This window comes from Daphnia magna, linkage group LG3 (genome assembly GCF_020631705.1).
Source record: "Daphnia magna isolate NIES linkage group LG3, ASM2063170v1.1, whole genome shotgun sequence".
Lineage (NCBI taxonomy): Eukaryota > Metazoa > Arthropoda > Branchiopoda > Diplostraca > Daphniidae > Daphnia > Daphnia magna.
This window is the reverse complement of record NC_059184.1, coordinates 5,534,184-5,557,259: the sequence shown is the minus strand read 5'-3', so window position 1 is coordinate 5,557,259 and position 23,076 is coordinate 5,534,184. Positions and strand designations below refer to the sequence as shown.

Here is a 23,076-nt window from a genome sequence, read left to right as displayed (position 1 = left end):
TGAAACTAACAAAATTAAGATGAAACAAAGGGAACAAAGGAATAGCATTTTAACCTGTTCGGTTGGTATGCAAAGCTGGACGCTGCTACTAGAACTCGAATCACATGTCCCACTCTCACAAATCCGTTGAACTAACCGTAATCCTTTTGACGACAAAAGACAACCTGATCGACAAGAGCTGATCGTCTTCCAAGGACTCCAAACACTTTCCATCCTACTGTTGTTTGAGACGTTTTGAGGCAATAGAGAGGCCTCGTCTGCTGTTGCAAATATGGCCGTTTGAGATGGATATGAAGCTACCGGTGCTGGTGGATACATCGACTGAGAAGCAAAATGTTCGGAAGTTTCAGGAAGGCTAATACGAGCCGGATAATAAGCATTTCCACTGTATTTGAAGGCCATTGGTTTGCTTTGTGGAAATGAATAATCATAAACGATGTTGGATTCTGCCGGTTCCTCAGTCCGACAAACATCTGCATGCAACTGGTGCACCGAGCTATTATCGCACGAAAATTCCTACACAGATCAAAACATGTGTGAACTAAACCGAATAATAAATAGTACGCAGATAAATGAAATATTGACCTGGCATCTCCCAGAGAGGCAAAGAGTAGCCACTTTTATGCGATTTATGTTCCGACCGTACTGCGTGTTCGATCCAGTTTGACACTGTGTACCATCAGGGTATATCCACCCTGAAGAAGAAGTCATTCCGCCTGATCTCAAATAACACCATACTTGACACGACCGATACGCTGTGGAAGAGAATCTTTTTGATCAATATATTTTGTGTTGATTAAATCATTAAGAAGCCTTGCCATCCACGCTGAGCTGTTGGATTCCTTTCGGTAGAATTGAAGAATTTTGTTGCGCAGCCTGGTAGCAAACATCGTTGGAATACTGCTGGATTGTTGTGCGAGTGATGTTAAAACATAACTAATACGGATAAATGTTACACAACACATTTTTAAATAAAGAAATACAAGCTTTCATACTTGTGATCCGTCGCACGTTCGGTAGCGGACTGAAGCATTATCGCAAGGTGAACTGTGGGAAAGTGACTTTTAAAGATGAACTTTCTACATAGTTTAGTATTTAATGTAAACTTACTTATATTTACAATTTTGAATGTGAGTGGATATAGCCATGCTACCACTGCTCAATGAATTGGTGCCATACAGGCAACCGGAAGCACACGGCGTAACAACGGACCACGATGGATGTTCACTATTGGCACGTGAGGTAGGGTCCAAATCATAGTTTTGCATTCGGATTCGCGAAGAGCAACGACTTCTTCGACACCACTAATATTTTAGTTAGTAAATTAGACAAAGTCAGAGAGATATATGGCATAACTTACCATGCCTTCGCCACACGCTGTCCCTTCCAAAGCTGGATGAGATCCATATGACACCAAGCTGGTGCCACTTTGACGAACAAGTCTAGGAGGAACTTTTGTGCAACGAAGATCACGGCATATCTCGTTCAAGGGCCTTTGAGAGTTTCGTCGACTTTCTCGACCATACCTCAACATACCTGTACAACAAGACATTACTTCAGAAACTGCCTATGATATAATGCATTAGAACGCAGATTAGAAACCAACATTGCTGATCAGCTGTAAAACGCTCGCCTGGCAGCGACTCGGACGCGTTATGATTCAATCGTTGAGAGGTCCAGCTTCTATCCCGTAAGCATCCTGCTTGCCTTGTGCTACAAAAACAGTCGTTTAATAAATACCCACTAAAACGTTAAGAAACGTTTTAAGAACTACTTGAGGAAAGCATCGAGATAATGTTTACTGCAGGGTGACCACTGAGTTTTTCCACTGCCAAGCGTAGGTGACATTAAAAAACTGCCTGAGTCGCAGTCATTACCGGCCTCTCGTCCATCGTGTTTCATTCCCAAACTTGTCATGAATTTAAAAGTTAAAAAATGCTCTGATAACTTTTTTTTTTCACCATATAATACCTGTGCCCTATTTCATGAGCCACTACGTAAACGGACTCGAAATGCCTTCCTTCGTTGACTGTGCAGCTGCTCGTCGCTGTGCACATTCCTCCGATCGGAGCCAAACCTTACAAAAGTAAAATTTTGCTTATTACTTTGACTATTCCCATTTTTGCCTGAGCGTTGATTTTGCTTTCGTAACGTAATTAACGTAATCTGAACCACTTAAAGACATTTGCGATTACCAACAACCTGATGGGTCGTGAATCCATCGCGACCAATGGCAAAGAGATCAAGGCCGGTTAGCAACAGTGCATGGTCCCAATGATCAGGATCGTGGTCGTCAGCTGGATTTTCACGGCTTTGCCAATGACTGTAGGGCGACAAAAGGCGAGTCAGTTAAAGATTGAAATAAAAAAGGAGAAGAAAACAGACGCAGACCAAAATCGATTGAGATATCGATCAATGTCATGGATTCCTTGTTTGCCAGGAATCGCTGTGGTAGATCCGGATGAAGAAGACAAAATTGGTAGAAGGTCTAGTGGCTGACGAGTCCACATCTCTAATCGCTGCACCTGGAAATCAATTTGATGGCCCAACGAGTCATCCTGATAAAGTAATTGCACCTGAAAGTGTTAAAAAAAATACCACTATGGTGAATGGCCTCTCTAAATCGAGCTTACGCGATTGCGTGTCGCCGGACGGCCCAAGGACACCGGATGATAGCAATAAAACTTTAGAAATTACCGCATTAATCATGGCTAGCACGAAATGTGTCATCTCTTGTTCAGTTTCATCCGGAAAATTTTCGCGAGCCATGTGATTGTAAAGAAAGGCGTCCACGAAGACAGCCGTTTCAATAGTAACACCCGATTCCTTTCGAAAATTAACGTTTCGTTCAACACGTTTTCTGTTCTTCCACACAAGAGGCTGGCTTTCAGAATTCCGCGACATTCGTCGGATCAAGTGAGGACTTTCAGCGTCCAACGATCTTCTGAGAAGCCGCAACGGCTCTACGCTTAAAAACTCGGTGGGAGATAAAATAACAATTCCTCTCTATTGAAAAAATTGTGAACGTCAACGTTTAGAGAAAAAAAAAAACGTTATTATTCAGTTGATCAAAGAAGAAGTTTTTCTCACCATGCTCCGACAGAGATCGAAGGCTGCGTGTTGTCCACGGTAAAAACATTTGGCGACAGAGTGTATTGGGATGGTCTGCGTTGTGTTCCTGTCACGGCGTATGACGGTGAAATGGGGAGAGATCAGGCTATCTGTCGTAACAGGTTGTAAAGTCAGATCGTAAGATTGATTAAAAGCCTGGAATTGCAGCTGAGGTTGTCGAGGAGATTGAAGAAACTGTGGTCCTAACCCAGGCGTTGTCGTCCGCACGATCACCACTTCCTCTCCCGACACTGCCATAAAGAAGTAAAACAAAAGAAAGAGTCTTCGTTACTAACATTCGCCATGAATGGGAAAGTTGAGTTCTCAATTGAATTTCAACATACCTTGAAAATCTGAAAACAAGCTGAAGTAATCGCTTGCTCCAGAAGAAATCTAATAAGAAAAAAATTTAAAAGATTAAATATTTCTTTATTGTTTACGGCAATATTAGAAAAGGAACTTGCCTCCACAATGGCAAAAAGGACCAATCCTGCCCGTACGAGTGAAGTGGGCATGGTGACAACGATGTGCGTAGATAGACACGACGGCGTCAAAGGTAAATAAGTTACTGAAGAAGCATCGTGCACACGCTACGACCAGACGACAGGTAAAGAAACTTAGACGACTCGGAGAAGCAGTCGGGCGTGACCTCGATCTCTCTATCTCTGTCTACATAGGGTTTGAATCGCGTTCACCGCTTGGTTGCACGGTCTGTATTTGGGTCTTAATGAATCTTTGACGTGCTTTCCTCGCGCGGCTACACTTTAAAAAGGAAAGACACTGAATTAAATTGAGGACGAATGGTCTTTATCTTATTTCTGTGTCGTAATAAAACTCGAATGGCCTCGAACACAACAGTTACTGCCGAATCCATTCACAAGACACTTTGCACAACTCGAAACGCAAATCCGCCTAGAGAATAGCGAGTATTCTGGGGAGAAATCAACCGAAAACAGGATATCTCATTCCTAACACTCGTGCTATCGGTCGGGTTTGATAGTACTGAACATGTACTAGCTGTGTCACGCAACAGGTAAAGGTAAACAAACTACATTCGAGTTCAGAGAACTCACAGAATCAATCTAAAAGACGCACCTGCTGAAATTATTGGTTTTCATAAATCGGAAAAAAGGGACTACTCCCTGTAATTTAGGAAACTTCACTTCCTTTGAATAATGGTCTCAGCGGAACAGGACTGTAGATGGCAAGCAGAGCTTGAAGAAGTAACGGTGCACCGTAACTCTTCACCGCTTGCAGTACAAGTGTACAGTAAGTTCTCTCCGGGATAAGGGCTCCGTCAAATACGCTGCAAAGACCAATACGTTATTCTGTTATTCTGTTAGGAGAGACACAATTATGATTGAACGATACAGTAAATGACGTTATAGTATTACATTTACCGATGCCAATTTCCCAAATGACAAAAGAAAATACACATACACATTTGTTCCATTGGAGAGAGAAAAAAGAAAAAAACGGGAAAGACTCCGGATGTCCGGCATGTATCTATTACTCATGATGCAATGTGACATCGAGCGAAACCCAATCTCCCGATCAACATCGTTTAATCATTTTAACGAGGGATTTTTAGAAAAGGTTGTATAGCACTAACTGAACCTACCCGAGCCCTATGCCCTACTCTGTGTCGTTCCATCTAACTAGGTCACGAGGCGAGAGCATACGCCTTTGCAAACGGTTGAGTTAGTTTACACTACAAAGTGCAATCTGTCAAAAGTGAAACGATGCCTTTTACAATCGCGTTCCTCGACGTTGAACCATGTCTGAAAAAGGACAGGCAGGTGTAATTTAAGGAAGGAAGAAAGAAAGAAAGAAAAACTTGAGTGGAAATGCGACTGAAATGCTCATCAATTCCACTCTACGTGGCCGGAAGCGAAACTGCTGCTTTTTGCTATTCTCCCATTGGAGTCTAATCTTGAACCATTCGTTCCCCTGACGTGACTAAAGTTACATTGAATGGGTGCGAAAAAAAAAATAAATAACCGTAGCGAAAACAGGGCCAATGAGACCAGCCTAGCGAAAGTGTCATTGTATTACCTTGAACAGTTGTTAACATTCTCTTCGATTTTCTACCACTAGGCAAAATGAATTCCTTCTTTATTAAATGCATGAAGCAATCTGTAACATAAATGTAAAAAAAGAATATAAAACAAAAAAACTGCCAACTTATATCGAGATTTATAATCATTTCATACGTAATGAAGTCATCCATATCCATAGTCCTTGCACGCTTTTGGTCAAATTTACTTTCAACGAGAATCGACTGAGCTTTGTCCTTGAGGCTAAAATTTTCCGGAATTGCCTTTTGATGTACGAAAAAAAATGGCATGTCAGGAATAATCAGTTTGTTTATACTTAAAAAAAAAAAAAAAAAAAAAAACGTATTCTTACAATATTGTGCAAAGACGCGTGTGTCCGATAATTTTTCTCGAGGACTGTGACCACGGAAGTGTGCTTGAAAAGAGCACTCATCGTCTGGTTCTTCCTTAAGAAACCAATTCTAACTAGACCATCCCATTCGCGAAAATTGATAGGAGGGGCAGGGTTCTTTGGCTCTATTCTTACGACACTTGATTCAACCTTCGGTGGTGGTCGAAAATTATTTTTCCCAACCTATTGAAATGATAAAAGTTGTTATGACTTTGTTTTGCTAATGGGACGACTGATTTACCTTTAGAACATGGTCAACTTTGGCAAGCAACTGGGTATTGACTGATAACCTGCAATATAACTTATCTCCTGGTTTAGCAATAAGTCTTTCGGCAAACTCTCTTTGAAACATGAGCAATGCACACCGAAACATTGGTCTGTGTAACAGCAATTTGAAGACAAAGGGGGATGAAATTTGATAAGGTAAATTAGCAACACAAACATCAAAAAAGGGTAACTCTGTTTTTAGAACATCCCCAACCATAACATGTAGCTTCGGTTGTAGGGATGTACCTAAAACTCGTTTTTGTAATTCAGCCACCATCCGAGGGTCAACTTCACAGGCAATAACCTGTGATGAAAAAAAAATATTATATTATAACTATTGAAGCTGTGTACCCACAAGAAATAAAAATTTTACCCGTTTTGATCTCTCCAGAAGTTTGACTGTCATGTTACCAGTTCCAGGACCAATTTCCAGAACTGTATCAGTAGACCTTAGAGCAGCTTTTTCAACCATGCTCTCTACGATTTTAGGATTTTTTAGAATATGTTGTCCAAGATTGGTGTTAAAACGGAGGCCTTGAACTGTGGAGGGGAAACGTGTGTTTAGATATATATAATTCGCGTTCTACTAAAAAAAGATACAACCTTCTTTGCACGAAACTTCTCCTTTGCCATTACGAGACGATTTTTCTGTTTTAACTTTAGGCATGGTGGCTCACGCTTAGGCTGATGATAGAAATTTGTCGATGTTAGTTTTGGTGACTCATTGATTTAGAACTTCAACACGTGCTGTCCACTAACACATTCAACGTCCCAACCTATCGAGGAAGTATTACAACTCTGAAGGAGTTTTCATAATCAACACCAGATGTCACTGGGAAGTCTACAAAAAAAGAGGGATTTGCGAATCCCTGAACAGCAGATGGAAAGATACCTCTCATGAATACAGCTCAGCGTTATCAAATGGATCAAATCAAACTTTTAAAGAGGAATTCAAAGATGTCTGAATATAATTTGCACCACTAGTTCACTAAACTTCAATAAATTGTGTTCTACTTGTTTCTACGACCTTCTGTAGGCGAATACTTTGACAATAAGTTGACGACCACATTGTCTTCAGTATTTTCGAGTCATTCAGTTATTACCCCAGAGTCGTATTTAAAATCAAAAAAATTTCAAAACCAAAGTACTCAATCGGGTTAAGTTAAACTGATACAAATTTTTCACTTGTCGCAAAATGGTCTTTGCCGTGACAGCTATACGTACGTGCCTGTTCTGGTATTCAACTTTGAATGTCGGGGTATGTACTTGTCTTTGAAGTTCTGTTTCAGTTGTAAAATGGGTGCTGTAATCTTCCCACACGAAAACATTTGGTTCGATTTAATATTTATGAACTATTTTAATAAGCAAACAAGCTTTTTTTTATAAGGGCCCCAGTTGGGTGTATCAACGGCGAAAGTATAAAAGTTTTTAGTACTTTTTTCTTTGTTTTTATGAAGATATTTATAAAACCCTGCCGCCACAAGACCGGCTCATTACACAGTATACACAGCTGTTTCTCTCTCAACGGGTTAGCGTTATTCGAGACCCATACTGGCAGCGTTAACACTGCCTGCCGCCTCCCGAAATTTCTCCTTTCAAAAGTTTGATAGTCAAAGCAATCATTTCTTGTTTTTGTTTTTGATTATTCTTTGTTCTTTGTCTATTTTTCTATTTTCTGTGCGAACGGCTAGGAATTTGCATGTATTTTTGGTCGCTTGACTGATGGTTTTTAAACCATGGCAGTGTGAATAATTTATATGTTGGCGTCGTCAGACCCCTGGCCTGTGTTGGTGGTAGCAATTTATTTTTAGAAGGTCGAGGGGGTAGCAAAGACATCCTGTTTGCTTGATCTGCATGCATGCTTCTCAACCTTGTTTTGTTGGTGCCCCTTTCAGAATCTCATTCGTAAGAGGTCGTTGCATTCAACGGAAGTCCTGCTTTAGACGTTCGTCTGTTTTATTCCTCCAAAACCAGTGCACTCATTCACAAAGACTGTTTCCCCACATCTAGGATTCCTCAATCAGACAATAAACGGCTTCTGATGAGCCAAAATGTTTAAACATTTCATTTCAATCGTGTTAGTCACAACATGGATTTTAGTGGTACGAGTCGATGCTCTTCCAGACGTCATTTACGTGGGTGAGTTCGTATTGGAGATTTATTACATTTTGCAATTCGTTATTTAACCTTAACTTTTTCAAGGTGGATTATTTGACACGACTTCTGATTCAGCTCTGGAAATGACTTTCCGCTACTCGATGCAAATGGTTAAAGCTAACCGACAGATTTTGACTCGTTCGCGGTTATCCCGCGTTCCACCCGGCACTGGCAATGTCGAATTTTTACCTCCGAACGATTCGTTCCTTGTCTCGAAGAAAGGTAAAACCGATGCTACCAATAACAGACATTGAAATTATGATAACAGTCATAACTCACAATAAAATTTGGCAGTTTGCCAAATGATTCGCTTTGGAGTGGCTGCAATTATTGGTCCCCAGTCGGAAGTGTCAGCTGATCACGTTCAGTCCATGTGTCAAACGATGAAAATCCCGCACATTCAGACACACTGGGATCCTAAACGTACCACTGCCATGGACCTTCTTAAAAATGAAGATCAAGGTTACAATGGGAGGAAAAACAATAGTCCAATGTCTGTGAATCTCTATCCTCATCCAGCGGCTGTCAGTCGGGTTCGTATCCTTATTAAAACAAAAATCCAAACTAGAAAACCAACAGTTTAACGGCTCTTGTGTTATGAATAAATGACAGGCCTATGCAGATGTAATTAAGGGTTGGAAATGGAAGACTTTTACCGTTCTCTATGAAGAAGAAGATGGATTGATTCGACTCCAGGATCTTTTGCAATTATCTATAAACTCCGGTTACAAAATAACTGTGCGACAATTACCCGACTCTGATGATTATCGGTAAGTAGATTTATCTTTGGAAATTTTGAGTTTGCAATAATAGCGCGTCTTGCAAAAGAAATTCCGCAACCTGAAAACAAACAATTGATTGATTTCTATATCCTGTTTTGATTCAAAGCCCTTTGCTGAAGGAAATGAAGAAAATGGGAGAAAGAAATATCGTTCTGGACTGCTCGCAACTCAGTCGTGTGTCTGAGGTACTTCAACAAGCTCAGCAAGTTGGCATGACTACTTTGGCCCAGTCTTATTTCATCACATCTCTGGTACGTATCACGTATCAGCCTTAGCAGATGACGTAACGAACTGTACAAAATTAATAATATAGTACCATTAATGTGAAATAAACTCTGTTTTTTTTAAATCAAAGGACATGCATATTTTGGATTACGAAGAATACAAGCAAGGTGGTGCTAATATAACCGGCCTCCGAATGATCAATCCCTATCGAAGAGAGACAATCGATACAGTCGGCAAATGGAATATTTGGGAAATGAGTGCGGGAAAAAACCTGAATGTAACAGAGAAAACATTGACGGTAACTTTGCCACAAGCAAATGCATGCTGGCGTTACGTGTAGACATGTTTGATCTGATTTCATCAAGTGATTCAATCAGCTAGAAGCGGCGCTGGTGCACGACGCTGTCCAGCTGCTTGCTAAAGCGTTACACGATATGGGCACAAACCAGGATATAACGCCCAGGTCGTTTAGCTGTGATGGAGTCGATTCCTGGGCTCAAGGAAACAACCTTGTTAATTTCATAAAAACGGTATCTAGTAACACAAATGGAAGTGTGATCTCTTGACACAAGTTTAACATTGTTTTCGATTTCGACAGACAGAAATAGAGGGACTTTCTGGAACGATAAAATTTGACTCGGAAGGATCGCGCTCAAATTTCAATTTGAGTATCGTAGGTAATCAAATGACGATGAACAAATATGCACAGCGTTCATGTGGCAATAATATCTTGAGCAATTGACCAACAATCTTCTCGTTACTTTGCGTTATTTAGAACTTCAAACGGATGGTTTGACGGTGGTAGGAACTTGGAATTCGATTGAAGGAGCAGATTTCATCCGATTACGACCCGACGGGCAAAGTTTAATTCAAGAAAGTCTCTTCAACAAAACGCTTATCGTGTCCACTATTTTGGTGAGCTTCTGATCTTGCGGCTGCTTTCAGGTTGGGTCGCTTAACTCGTTGATTTGGCAGAGCAATCCCTACTTTATGATGAAAGAATCAGACCAGATCTTGAAGGGAAATGACCAATTTGAAGGTTTCGTTTTCGACATCATCGACGAGATTAGCAAAATGCTGGGCTTCCATTACAAATTCAAATTGGTTGACGACTCCAATTGGGGTTCACTCAACAAAATGACGGGCGAATGGAACGGAATGATAAGAGAACTTTTAGACGGGGTACACGTTATTTCCTTTGAATCGATTACAATATTTAATGAACGATTGGTTTGGTTACAGAAAGCTGATCTGGCAATTGCTGATCTTAGTATTAACTACGACAGAGAATGTAAGGAATATAAACCAAATAATTCAACGCGAAATTACGCATTTTAAAGAACTTTTCTTCTTCATGTAGCTGCTGTTGATTTTACGATGCCATTTCTAAACACAGGTAGACATGCAGTTCCGCATCGCTGCATTAAAAACGCAGTTCTTAGAAGCTGTCTCAATATATGCTGCCTATAATTTACAAGGTTTACCCTAAATACCTTGGTGAATACTTAATTTTTGGGCTTTTTTGTTTTTGTTGCTTACAACAGGAATAAGCATTTTATACAAGAAGCCACAGAAAAAACCTCCCAATTTGTTTTCTTTCCTTTCACCGCTTTCGGTGGAAGTATGGATCTACATGTGCACTGCTTACCTGGCCGTCTCATTGTCCATTTACGCCATGTCGAGGTATACGAAACACTTAACTCATTTCGGTACACACAAACAGTCTAAGATTTCCGGTAGCCATTTCCCGAAAATATTTACCGTTACGTCACCATGACGACATACATGGGACTAATTAATGTACAATCCTTTCGCAGAATTACTCCGTACGAATGGAACAACCCCCATCCGTGTCGGCAACAGCCAGATATGTTGGAGAATAACTTTACTATTTTGAACGCCATGTGGTTCACCATCGGGTCCTTGATGCAGCAGGGTAGTGACGTCATGCCCAAGTATAACCCAATTCGCAAAACCCAATATAGCACTAGATAATCTACAGTGCTGATTTTTTTGAATTGACGTAGAGCCACGTCGACTCGTATGGTTGCTGGATTGTGGTGGTTCTTCACACTCATCATGATTTCTTCGTACACTGCCAACTTGGCTGCTTTCTTGACTGTCGAGCGTATGGACTCGCCCATTTCATCCGCTGAAGATTTAGCCAAACAAACTAAAATCAAATACGGATTAGTAGGATCGGGCTCCACCCTGGATTTTTTCCGAGTACGTCAAGTTATATGCACATTTTTATTCATTTTTCGGCTACTAATTTTTTGAATATTTGTCTTGACTAATGTGTTCATTGGTCGGCGTTAGTATTCCACTCTTCCAACACAACAACGGTAAATCCCTTTTCTTTTCTTACTGTCTGGAAGTGAATTAACTTGAATTTACCTCCCCCACCCCAAAAAAAAAAAAAAGAATGTGGACATTTATGGAAACGACTCGTCCGAGCGTCTTTGTCAAAAACACAAAAGAAGGAGTTGAAAGAGTGCAGCGTTCCAATGGCCAATATGCTTTCTTCATGGAATCCACTTCGATTGAATTTTTCACAGAGAGGAGATGCGACTTGATTCAAATTGGTGTCCCAATGGACTCGAAAGGCTACGGCATTGCTATGAGACCCGGTAAGACATTATTTATGGTTGAACAAAAAGAAGACAATAGTTTATATTATTGTCCATCCACATCTACTATAATATTATTCCATCTCTGTCTCCCTCCCCCCCCCCCCCGTCAAGGATCTCCATTTCGTGCTGCACTCAGCCAAGCCGTTTTAAAAATGCAAGAAACTAATCGTCTTCTGATTTTGAAGAAAAAGTGGTGGGCAGAGATGCGAGGTGGAGGAGCTTGTAAAGTTCGTATCAACAGCATTTCTATTAGTTCGTATACATAAAAACGAATCGAGACTTGAATCGATTTCTTTAACATTTAGGACGATGGTACCAAATCAGCTGCCAGCGCAGCAGAACTTGGTTTGGCTAATGTGGGTGGTATTTTCGTTGTGCTCATTCTCGGCTCATCGGTGGCGTTCTTGATCGCGACAGGTGAATTTGTTTGGAAATCACGCAAATTGGCACTCGAGGAAGTTGATGGAGGCGAAGGAAGCGTCTGGAAAAGTATGATGTCTGAACTGAAAATGACACTAGATTGCTCTAGTGACACGAAACCCACACGCTCTCAACGTTCGCTAACAAATTCTTGAATCGATCGTTATAGGCCATCTATTAGTCTTTCTTTTTCTGCAACATCGATTGCTGAATTTGTGATGACTAATAACGGATGATTGTTAGTTTGAAATCATCTTTTCGCGTTTGTTGTATATCTTTGAAAGCTAATACCAGATTTTGATGGCTATGTAATAAAAGAATAACGAAAAATAATGTTTCTTGATGCCACACATTCTTTGTTCATCGAAACGTGACAAGAGGCTTGTACAAATCCTATTCGATAACATTTGTTCAAGTAGAACGTAAGTTACTCAAAAATCAAATCTCCAGCCATGACGTATTATCTTTCCTTCATTTGAAAAAAAGAAAAGATTAAAATAGAGTCGACTGAAGAAAGGCAACTGGTGACTAAAAAATTTAAGCCATCGGCTACCTGAGAGAGGTGTTCCCATTTTCAAATGCAATAAGCTTCTTGAATTAGAAACGCGATTGGCCATTGGCTGATTTGCTGCTAGATGTCGCGATAGTTTTAAAAGGCAATGTGTCTCAGTCACGCGAAAAGAAATTGAAATTTCCATAATGACTTATACAAAAAGTTACATCTTTCAAAGTGTTACCAAATCTATTTACAGTAACACGTCCGAATGAAAACTCTCCTTTTAAAGATTTCGTTACGCCAAAAGGAAGACGAGAAAAACAAAAAACAAAAAAGAGAAACTAGCCAAAAGATGCGTCACGCAACCGTTTGAATTCCACCTGGATTTCGTTGATTATGCAAATAGAAAAATTAGGTTATGCAGAAAAAAAAGAAAAAAAGACACGCCATTTAAATGAAAATTCAAGTGAGAAACCAAAGCAGCTTACGGACTACGCATAAAATGTTTGACGGCGTTATTGTACGTCGTGAAGAATCTCGTGAGTCATTCCGCAATCGGAGCCGATTTGGGAAAAGGACGGCATTCCTAAAACTTGCGAAGGCCAAATAGCTGACCCGAGACAAATGTTGAACGTAAGGATTGTGTTCTGATTCGCAGACACTTTCAATATGGTCGCGTTCTAAACGTCTGCAACCTTTAAAACCATTCTGTTCCATAACTCAAGAAGGACGAGAAAAAATGCGAACAGATTTTCTTTTGGTAATAAAAGGACGGCAAACTGTTTCAAATGGACGGCGGTATACTCGGAAATAAAGGTCGCGACAGATCTGTTTTGGAACACGAACAAAAATTGCCGTCAATGCGCGTCCCTTCTCATTCAGAAAACGCATCCGCAAGGGAAGGTGGGAGAGACCTGATAAATCATTGGACTTATTCGTGTGGTAGATACAATAGTCCACGTCAAGAAAAAGGGAGAAGAAGAAAGTCAGAGAACACACACAAACGAGCGAATGTATTTTCACCTTTTTCGACTTCTTTGCGCTCCACACGGAGGGGGATGAGAGAAATCGGCCACACGCACAAAAAGAAATGTCAGAATCAACTGGCCAACAAGAAGGGCTCGGTGTCAGTTGCGGACCCGCCTCCTTTTTTTCCAACTTATTCTTGTATCAAAAAAAAAAAAGAATGAGGGTTGAAAATGATGCGCAGAAGCCCGACATGGAATTAGCAACGTCAGAGGGGGATATATAGAGTTGACGGTTCAAATAAGTCATTAAAAGTACCGGTACGATGGACATCATTTTTTTTTTCCCTTTGATTTTTTAATGATGTTGTTGTACCGGAAATATCCATCCATCTTCCTGTCTCGTCATGCGCGTCCGCCCATTATCAAGTAGGTGCCTGGAACCAATTGATTTTTTTTGTAAGCGCAAGCGAGCGGGGATCGACAAGTTTATTTATCATTGACAACTTGATTAAAGAATAAACTCCAATCATTAAAAGCCCTATATAGCATATACAGTGTCTCTAACTGGTTTTTTGTTTCTTTTTATCAGCACAAAACGAGTGACCGGTTCACCCACTGCGAAGCATTAACAAAACAAGAGAAATGGAATTGGAAAGAAAAAGGACCACCAGAAGAGGACAGGTGGTCTGCATAATGCATTGCGTTATTATAGCCATATATATATATCTGTTGAGCTTGGAAGTCTTGTGTTTGCGCTCCTGCTGCTGTGTGTTTATATCTTACGCACTTATCAGCCGATGACTGGTAAATCTATCTTCGAAAGAGACACGTCTCGAAAAAAGAAAAAGGATATATTATAGATACTGCCTGTGGAAGTCAAACGCAGGTTATCCGACCTTGATCGGGACACAAAATGTTGGACGTATTCAGAATGCACGATCGACTATATACTATTAAATCTGACTTGTTCATTTCCAACACTGTGGGGACCTGATTTTTCAATTTTCCCACATTCTAAATCCCGATAATGAGAATTTCAGACAATTTCCACCATTTTTTTTTCTTTCTTTCCCTCCAAAAATGGTGAACAAATCAGACCATCGGCGAGACAGTCTGCGCGTCTAATAGTACCAACACTTTGCATTTAATGAAAGGGCATAAAAAAGAACGCAGAGAAATGTGAAAGAGGGGGGAGGGCGTTGGGTTCGACTGGCCCTTCAGTGTCACATACATGTCGTTTTGATTTTCTTTTCTTTTCTTCTCCGATGACCTTATTTGTTCAAGCAGAAATCATTGATAGTCGACAGTCGCACAACCGCGCACTGGACTCAAAATGGCCGTTCATGTCAACGTTTTGGCGAGACATTCCGAAAGCTATGCGAGATGTTTGAAAGCCCGCCATCGTCGCTGTTTTTTTTTTGTGTTTTTTTTTAAGTTAACGACAAATAATTTGAATCTTAAAAAAAAAAAAAAAAAATGTAATGGAACGAGTATTTAAATGAACCGGATTGAACCGCACTTGAGAGAAAACCTTTTTATCTTCGCATTCGGTGGATGAATGAAAATCGACGCACGCATTTCTTTTTGTGTGTGTTATAGCTGACGGTATAACACGTAAAAAACAAACAAAAAAAGAAGACGCCAACATTCCTGGGTAAAAGTCCAGCAGCTACTTCCTCCCCCGTCGTGCATATAATGTTGTTTTGTTTATCCGATGTCAGGAGTGAAAATGGTCCCTTTTATATTGTCTCTTATTATAATGCACATGCTTCTAGTGAAATGTAAGAGTCACCAGAGTAACCGGATCAACGAAACCCAAGAACCACTGCTGGACAACGCAATGTGCCTAAATCCCTGGAAAAAGAAGAAGGAAATTTAAAGGGAAAAGAAAGACGGACAATGCGGACAAGAAGCTTTTGAATGTTGACGGATAGACAGAAGCCACTTAAAAAAATAAAATATTCTCACACACCTTCTGTGGCGCTGGACATTTAAGTGTGAATAGGACAAAGAAAAAGATGAACACTGAAGGTAGACTATACAGTATATATTAATCAGAATATGCAACAGCGGCGTGTTTGATGGCAGAAAGGAAACCGAGGATCTGCTTTCACATCACTTCCTCACTGGGGTAACACTATATCAAAAACGTTTAAATGATTACCAAATTTCCGGCACTTTGCGCCCTATTATTATTTGAATAACATACGCGTATTATAGAACGTCAGATGATATTTAAATGAAACCATTTTGTCTCCCCCCGCGCGCCCGGATGTCAGCCATCAAAGACGTTTAGCACAATTTAATGGCTTCTTTCTTTTCGTCTTCATTTACTTTCTTCCTCTTTTATTTTATTTTATTTTTTACGGCTTTTCTTCGTATTTTTTTTATTTTTATTTTTTTTTACCTTTTCGTCTGTTGCTTTATGCACAGGTGTCTTGTTGTGGGTGTCGTCCATCCGGGAATGGATCTATTATTTATGACAAAATGATCCCTACGCTATACATCATCGATTCGTCTATGATTGTGCACGGGAAAACATAACTGCAAGTATAAATATTTTTCCCATTTAAATTTTAAGGTAATCACCTAAAGGCAAAAAAAAAAAAAAAAAATGGTGGAATAAAACTTCTATTTATTATCAGTTGGTCTGCGTGTGTTGCTTACCGAAAAAGGAGCGTGGAACTCAGACGGTCGTTTAATAATCCTCCATTCGATTCTCTTTCTTCGACGTGCATGGCTAAAAAAAAAGAGAAAAACAAAATACTCTTCTAGTAGAGAGAGTTTGGAATGTTTATGATACGTCAAAGTGTACAGCTCTTTTCTTCCTTCTTTCTCTCTATATACATAGACGTAGTACGTATATACCATACTATATATATATATATATGCATATAGCGCCTATAAGTATCGTCGTTTCTCCATGTGAACAGCAGGATAGCCCCAAAACTGTGATAATAGCCAATCGGGATGTAGGGAAAGATGCCAAGAATGACACCTGGAAAAGAGTGTGTGTGTGTGCCCCCCCATCGGGCTGATTGTTATAGATGGAAGGAACTCCAAACAATTTATATCCGTCAATATACATCGCCCCAGAAGTCCATACACGCACAAGTGAGAAAGGTTCATATGAATTTAAATTGTACCTGCAATGGTACAGCGTATCAGTCTGGAACGCCATTTAGGAACCCTATATAACAAACAACAGGGGAAAACGTATAGAAACATGTACGAGATGGGTAGATATAGATACGGTTCAGTATATATATAGCGGACTGCATAATGATATGCTGGTTCAAGTGTTGGTCCAAAGCAATTGAATATTCAATAGAGAAGAATGTTTATCAGCAGGAGAAAAATCAGGCCGCGTTGTGTTATAAAAGGATCGTGCGTAATGAGGATAGATATATAAAGACGTTGCGATTGAATGATTGGATGGATGGCCGCGTGTTATTGAGCGGGGGGGGGGCAAAGACATTTGAAACGCAATAGAAAAACGCGTATAAGAGATCAATTTGAATGCATTTTAAAAAAGGGAAAATCAACATTTGGCTAGACTTTTATTTTTTTATCTATTTGCTGGTATTTACGATTTGAAATAAATATATACAACTCTTGGCGCTTTGACATCGCCGCGGGAGGTCGTGCCATAAAACAGCCGGAAGTCGCCAAGTGATGCTGGTCGCTCCTTTCAGCCTCTTCTTGAAGACGATCGTGTGTCCACCATTTCTATTTTAATTCCATGTATTATTTTCTTTGTTATTTCTTAACCAGTAAACATTAAAAAAAAAAAAAAGGCTGTTCAAAATTCAAATGAAATTCAAAATGATTCAGAACTCTTTGGTCTATTCGCCTGTATACGATTACAATCTGCAACAGTAGCATTAGTTTAAAATATAAAAAACAAAAAAACAAAAAAACAAGTCGAATAGCAATGAGCTATTGCGTATTTTATTTGTTCGAGTTGAAGAGAGAAAAAGAACGACGGGAAAGACGAAACGGGCGGATCGAATGTGGCGGGAAGACGGGAGGGGGGGATTTCATATCATCACGTAATGGCTCTTTCTTGTGTGGATGTCTATGTGTTGTGTGTGTGCGTGCTGGAAGACCACCCAGAAAGTCGAATGCAGTCGGAACAAAAGAAAAAAAAAAAAAGAAAAGAAAGTGGGGGCCTCTCACGTGAATATTCCAGACAAGAAAAGAAGATTGGGTATATAGATGCCGGTATCTTTTGACGCCCAGTCGTCATCGTTCCATCGTCTTATAATCTCTTATGGCTTTCCTTTAAGTCACCCCCTGTAGTTATGGTGGCCTTTGTGGCCCTCTGATTATGGCAGGATTCGATCACTTTTCTCCAAAAGCATAGAGCGCAATGGCCTGTGACACACAACGCAGAATTATAGAATCGGTTCGTTCCGCGCCATCAAGACATTTGAGATATTTCAATTTGGTCCGTTTTTTTTTTTTTCTTCTTCTTTTTTTGGATGGGGGGGGCGGCTTTTATTCTTACGAGTGAAAAGGAGAGGGGGGCCACGCTCGTAATGTCTTTTCTTCATTGTGTTGGTAGTGGGAGGAAAAAGGTCAAATTTACGACTCTATCAATTACTTAGCGCAGACGAGCTGAAAAAGGGACGAAACATTTTTTTTTTCTAGGTAAAAATAACCTAATGTATTTATCTAGTGTAGATGATTCATTTATCCCCCTTTTTTTGTTTGACCATCTGCTAATCTTCTTCTTTTTCTTTTTAACGAGTCAATCAGTCGTAATCTAAGAAGCTCCGAATTGCTAGTAGTCCAACCCGGTTCGTGTGTTGGAGTAATTCCAAATCAAAACGAAGAAATGCCATAAATTCAGAAGGAATGAAGACGTGAACATTCTAAAAAAAAAAAACACAAAAAAACTAAACTAAACTGGAAGAATCGCTTGAATATATAAGAATCAAAAACCCGTTGATTTCCACGAACTGCTAATAATTCTATATCAGATTATAATTCCATCTTGATTCAAACAGTTGGCAATGTTCGAGTTTTTTGTTTTTTTTTCATTAGAAATAATCTGACCTCTTCTTCTTCTTTTTGTTTTATCTATCGAACGTTTTTAAAGGATCAAAAGAAAAAAGAAAAGACTCGTTTTTTGTCTTGACATTTTGATTGGCTGGCTGTATAATTGTGCGGGGGGTCCCATAAACAAACGTGAAACAAAAAACAAAAATCTTCTTTCTTTTTTCAGAGAAATCATTTTTGTTTTATCGTATATGGCGAACGAAATGCCGCATAATTCGCTGTTGGTCATTATCTTAGCGCCATGTTTTTATACAGAGCGCAGTTTTATGAGAGAGGGCCAATCACACGGCCACATATTAAATGCAGAATAGAACAACATATCTCTGGTCAGAGAAAGAAAAGGTGTGTGGAATTCAGAATACGGTCTTATTATTATTATTATTATTATTATTATTTGAGCTATATCAGCCCCCCAAAAAGCCGACAGTTCAATTAAGTCGCCGGGTCCCTAGCTCTTTTGAAGACGAAACAAATTCAAATAAAATAAAATAAAAAATGAGACGCTCTTTTCACATTGCGTACATAATTGCTGCTGCTGGACAATCTAGCCGGATACACCCTTTTTTTTTTTTTTTTTAAATTCAGCTGCGCAATTCTTTTGAAAAAAAAATGGCCGTCAGTTGGTATACCAGATGCTTGGCCTCCGTGAAAGTCTTGCTGGTCTATAAGAAAAGAGAGACGAATGACTGGTTAAGAAAAGAGACGAGTATCGTCGTCGGGTGTGCTGGTATTCGACACGCTGCCGAGTTGTTCGAACAACAAGGCGGGCAAGGAAAACGGAGAGTTATAATATTGCGCCCTGATTGAATCCATGCAGTTCCAGCGGACCACCCAACACGTTTTTGAGGGCTGACGCGACCAAAAAAGCAGAAAGAAACATTTTTTTTTTTTCTTGAAAAAGATGAAAGAGATGTCGGGGCCCGATAATATACACAGAGAGAAAACGGCGGTTATGTTATTGTTGTGTATGTGTGTGGCTTATCGCTCATCTTGGAAAGGAGTGAAAGAAACAAATCCCACGCGATGCTATAAGTCAGTTTTCTCTTAGTAAGGCAATTATGTCGTCCAAAAAGAGATGAATGTAATCTTCTTTTTTTTTTTTTTTTGCTTGTCGTGGCTGCTTGACGTAAGAAAAATCCTAGAAAAAGAATGATGGGAAATGATTTATTTACTCCCGGGCAGACCAGACGCGCCAAACGGGCGGTTTAAAAAAAAAAAAACGTCCCAAGGAGTTTGGAGCATTGTATCAATGAGCGTGAAAAAGAAGCAACAAGAAAAGGAAAAAAAAAAGACCACCCAAGTTGTATATACATATACACTATGGGTGTGTGTATATAGACATGCAGGCAGCAGTTTGGGCGAGAGAGAGGCCAACAACAAGAACCCGGAGAAGGAGAAATGAACTTTTTCTTTTCAAGTGAGGGTGATGGACACCACCACAGGGTGGCAGTGAGGAACAACAGGCTGCAAGGAGGAAATGGAGAGGCTGATGGTAGTAAAAACAAGGTTCATCAACGCATCAAGGTGTCAACTGCAACTTGAGAGAAGCAGAAGAAGAAGAAGAAGAGAAAACAAGCCAACTCCTCCTTTCCTCTTCGCTTCCCCTCTCTCTCTCTCTGCGGCCATTGTGAAAGAGGAAGGTTAGAGATCTTAACTTGCTCTGTCTTATTTTATGTCCTTCTCTCTCTTTTTTTTTTTTTTAAACGCCACCCAGCAACTTCCATCAAAGAATCCGCACATTCTCTCCCCTCCAAAAAGAAAATACCTTTTCTGCCTGTCTGTATTGCCCATTTTTTTTTTTTCAGAAAGAAAAGAAAAAAAAAACGAACATAAAAAAAAATAAAATCTTATATTGAGACATTGCGTACAGCCCGTTACCTGGGCCAGCAACTCTTTATTATACATGACCTAAAAAAATTTTAAAAATAAATACATTTTTAAAGAATTTATTTTGATCGATTTCAATGTTATGGCAATCACTTGAGATTTAAAAAAAAGAAAAAAAAGAAAAAGATATGTCTGTGTTTAGATACAACGTCGCCCGAATTCCGTGACGCCATCAAAGCTGGTCCGTCTTTTTGATTAGGAACACGCGCATGAACTAACAAGTATATTCTTTCTCTGCTTACATATACAACTGGTGGCTTATCTTGTGTATACATACAATTTCGCGCTGTTTTTCTTGCGTCGGAATTTTGTTTGGCTACGCCCCGAGTGTTATTTCGATTGTGGGCTTTGATTGTTTCTATCGCCGGTCAAAAAGCAAGTGGGCCCCGCTGAAGGTGTGCCCAGATGTGTCTCTCCCTTTCTGTGTTTGTGCGTGTTTGTCGCGATGGGCGACCAGATTTCGGATAGCAGAATAATTTTTTTTTTAAATTTTTCCTTATTTTAAATTTTCGATAGCCTATCTTCTTCTTTCTGTGTCTGTTCTTTTTTTCTTTTATTCTTTGCCCTTACAGGAATTTTTCGTGATAATATGTTCCAGCAGGAGCTACAGAAGCACGAAAAACAAGAGACCACCCAGCAAGTTGAAGAATATTTTTGACTTGCCGAGTACATTATACAGATCCCTGTTAGACCCGGATAGATCTACCGAGAGTCCCGTGTATACAACGAATATAAATACATACTTGCATAATCACCGGTGTGTGCCAAACGTCCATTTTTCGCCGTTTTTTTTTTTTCTTTCTGATTTTGTTATTTGCAATTCGTTGTGAAAATTCGCTTCCAAGACGGGGAGTGGAGCAAATTTATTGGCAACGTGTTTTTGCCCTTGCTACGGGGCGTAGCCATTACGAGACGATTGATGGATGGGTCCCAAGACTAAGTCAACGTAAAAGAATTGGTCGATTTTGTAAAGCGGCTGCCGAAAATCGAACGATTAAAGCGCACCCATTTAAGGGCAACACATCCAACGATACATTTGTTTACCTGCACTACGTCTACACACAGACGGGAGAGTATTCCTTAGATGGCGTAACAATGAAACTCGATTCAAAAAAAAAATAAATAAATAATAATAATCTTTCTCCAAAAATAAAGAGAGAGGGTCGTTTTGAAAAATTCTTTTGCGGTAACAACAATAGACATATTCACCCAGGCTTTTGACTTTAATGGAAGTTTTTAAGTTGGAGGGGGTAGAATATTATATGTAAAAGGTTCTTATAGACATACACATTCGATTGATGGGCCCCCATTTTGAAAGAGGAAAGCGTAAGAGTGCACCCCCCTCCACGAAGCAATAGCCAAGGGTAAGAAGGAATAAAAGAGAAACGATAAATTATTCTCGGCGTCGGCATCGTTGGGGCGGCGGCGATCTGAGGCAATGAGATCTATTGTGAGTGTGTACAGTTCTAAAGAAAACCCAGGAATGAAACAAAAATCTCGGCTACGAGTTTTTTTCTTTTTTTTTGTGGGGGGGATGTTGGACTTTCTTTATTTTATTTTTTTTTCAACCCGCCATTCAGATTTTACCTGTGTAAAAAGCTCCATCGGAGCATCATCCTCCCCAACTCTTCTTCGACCTGTCAGACTCCATATCTCCATCGACCATCTTATCTTATTTATTTCCTTTTATTTTTTTAATTTTTTACAAGCGAGGGAGGGAGGGGGACTCTTGAAAAATAATAATAATAAAAAATAAAACACAAGACGTGAATCGTGTGGTAGTACTGCATTTTCCAGTTCAATTGCCATCGTTTCTTTTTTTCTCTGTGGGAGGGGGACGGAAAAATGGAGCCTATTTTTCGATAATGCAACGCTGGAATAAAAAGGTTTTTATGTAGTGTTCAATCACTCAAGCGATCGATTGGATTCTCTTGTTGGTTCGCGTGAAAAGGAACGTTTTTTATTTTTTTCAACTTGTGCTTAAAGAAAATGAGAATAAAACAACGGATCTAAGATGGCTGACTGCAAAAGACATGACGGGCTGTATGTATAAAAGAAAAAAACCTTTCCCAATAGAAAAGAGTGATGGTACAAACAGAAAAGAGCCAAGCAGAAAGACCACCCAACAAGCAGACCCTCGTGGTGGCAGCCATTGCCAATTCTTTGTTTTCTCTCCCCTCCCGCCCTTCATCCGTTTTCCTTCGCCAGTTTTGGAAAGAGAAAAAAAAAAAAAAACTCTTTTTTTTTTTTTTAAATACACAGACATGTGTGTGTGTGTGTGTTTGATTGTTGACAAATCTTTTAAAGCCGTAGACACAGTGTCTGTGTATATAAGCTGAGAAAAAAAGAAGAGCAAAAGAAACACAGAACGGTCAAAGTTCGTTGGCAATTAAAGTTTGCTGGGTAATTGCCCTGGCACATCCGCCACCAGATTACACTAACAGCGCCACTCGTTCTCTGCCACACCATCTTTGCCCTTCTTCTTCTTCTTCTTCTTGTTTCTTTACCTGTGTGTGTGTGTGTGTGTGTGGACTATAACCGTAAAAGAACGCGGGCACGAGAAAACTGACAAGAGAATAGAGTCATTAAAATAATGACTTCTTTTCTCATGGAGGCCG

At 39.8% G+C, this 23,076-nt stretch overlaps 3 protein-coding genes and 2 long non-coding RNA genes across 9 annotated transcripts in view; 2 read left to right on the top strand and 3 right to left on the bottom strand.

Annotated features, from left to right (window-relative positions):
* LOC116918330 (A disintegrin and metalloproteinase with thrombospondin motifs adt-1-like) overlaps positions 1 to 4,349 on the bottom strand; it is a 7,624-nt gene extending 3,275 nt beyond the window's left edge. For 2 of the 5 annotated variants that reach the window (XM_032924008.2, XM_032924009.2), the window contains exons 1-15: positions 3,576 to 3,754; positions 3,456 to 3,504; positions 3,091 to 3,362; positions 2,698 to 3,006; positions 2,392 to 2,576; positions 2,196 to 2,323; positions 1,972 to 2,077; positions 1,775 to 1,909; positions 1,607 to 1,713; positions 1,361 to 1,536; positions 1,111 to 1,304; positions 996 to 1,047; positions 819 to 936; positions 586 to 755; positions 55 to 516 (exon numbers count right to left, since the gene is read on the bottom strand). In XM_032924008.2, coding sequence (XP_032779899.2) covers positions 55 to 516; positions 586 to 755; positions 819 to 936; positions 996 to 1,047; positions 1,111 to 1,304; positions 1,361 to 1,536; positions 1,607 to 1,713; positions 1,775 to 1,909; positions 1,972 to 2,077; positions 2,196 to 2,323; positions 2,392 to 2,576; positions 2,698 to 3,006; positions 3,091 to 3,362; positions 3,456 to 3,504; positions 3,576 to 3,626 — 2,514 coding nt within the window. In that variant the 5' untranslated portion in view covers positions 3,627 to 3,754. Of the gene's footprint in view, positions 1 to 54; positions 517 to 585; positions 756 to 818; positions 937 to 995; positions 1,048 to 1,110; positions 1,305 to 1,360; positions 1,537 to 1,606; positions 1,714 to 1,774; positions 1,910 to 1,971; positions 2,078 to 2,195; positions 2,324 to 2,391; positions 2,577 to 2,697; positions 3,007 to 3,090; positions 3,363 to 3,455; positions 3,507 to 3,575; positions 3,874 to 4,206 lie in introns of those variants that run through there. The other 3 variants (XR_006644286.1, XR_006644287.1, XR_006644288.1) reach the window with 3 other exon arrangements.
* Positions 4,350 to 4,488: 139 nt separating this feature from the next.
* Positions 4,489 to 6,614, bottom strand: LOC116918332 (probable dimethyladenosine transferase). Its single transcript, XM_032924013.2, has 7 exons — positions 6,430 to 6,614; positions 6,200 to 6,366; positions 5,801 to 6,130; positions 5,521 to 5,742; positions 5,325 to 5,431; positions 5,167 to 5,247; positions 4,489 to 5,070 (listed from the first exon to the last, which is right to left on the bottom strand). Exons 1-6 carry the CDS (start codon positions 6,491 to 6,493, stop codon positions 5,205 to 5,207), a joined length of 933 nt encoding a protein of 310 aa, XP_032779904.2. The 5' UTR covers positions 6,494 to 6,614; the 3' UTR covers positions 4,489 to 5,070; positions 5,167 to 5,204.
* A 1,150-nt stretch (positions 6,615 to 7,764) lies between these two features.
* On the bottom strand, positions 7,765 to 13,612 carry LOC123470566. The gene is made up of 2 exons (XR_006644289.1): positions 13,563 to 13,612; positions 7,765 to 8,823 (listed from the first exon to the last, which is right to left on the bottom strand). It is a non-coding gene; the product is annotated as an uncharacterized LOC123470566 (long non-coding RNA).
* LOC116918331 (glutamate receptor ionotropic, kainate 2) lies at positions 7,837 to 12,376 on the top strand. The gene is made up of 19 exons (XM_032924011.2): positions 7,837 to 7,965; positions 8,029 to 8,205; positions 8,278 to 8,516; positions 8,596 to 8,753; positions 8,872 to 9,016; positions 9,121 to 9,288; positions 9,368 to 9,520; positions 9,589 to 9,667; positions 9,766 to 9,905; positions 9,966 to 10,172; positions 10,233 to 10,281; positions 10,351 to 10,386; positions 10,535 to 10,673; positions 10,808 to 10,945; positions 11,018 to 11,216; positions 11,310 to 11,335; positions 11,415 to 11,620; positions 11,735 to 11,850; positions 11,929 to 12,376. Exons 1-19 carry the CDS (start codon positions 7,878 to 7,880, stop codon positions 12,196 to 12,198), a joined length of 2,733 nt encoding a protein of 910 aa, XP_032779902.2. The 5' UTR covers positions 7,837 to 7,877; the 3' UTR covers positions 12,199 to 12,376.
* Positions 13,613 to 19,888: 6,276 nt separating the features above from the next.
* Positions 19,889 to 21,212, top strand: LOC123470565. The gene is made up of 2 exons (XR_006644285.1): positions 19,889 to 20,211; positions 21,031 to 21,212. It is a non-coding gene; the product is annotated as an uncharacterized LOC123470565 (long non-coding RNA).
* The last annotated feature ends 1,864 nt before the right edge of the window (positions 21,213 to 23,076 follow it).

Excerpts from the sequence above, each read along its gene's own strand:
- LOC116918332 (XM_032924013.2), bottom strand. The coding sequence starts at position 6,493 with ATGCCTAAAGTTAAAACAGAAAAATCGTCTCGTAATGGCAAAGGAGAA. Across the intron at positions 6,367-6,429 it reads AGAAGTTTCGTGCAAAGAAG|TTCAAGGCCTCCGTTTTAAC; the intron begins GTTGTATCTTTT and ends TCCCCTCCACAG. Across the intron at positions 5,248-5,324 it reads GATATGGATGACTTCATTAC|ATTGCTTCATGCATTTAATA; the intron begins GTATGAAATGAT and ends TTTATGTTACAG.
- LOC116918331 (XM_032924011.2), top strand. The coding sequence starts at position 7,878 with ATGTTTAAACATTTCATTTCAATCGTGTTAGTCACAACATGGATTTTA. Across the intron at positions 8,517-8,595 it reads ATCCAGCGGCTGTCAGTCGG|GCCTATGCAGATGTAATTAA; the intron begins GTTCGTATCCTT and ends AATAAATGACAG. Across the intron at positions 11,851-11,928 it reads GAGGTGGAGGAGCTTGTAAA|GACGATGGTACCAAATCAGC; the intron begins GTTCGTATCAAC and ends TTTAACATTTAG.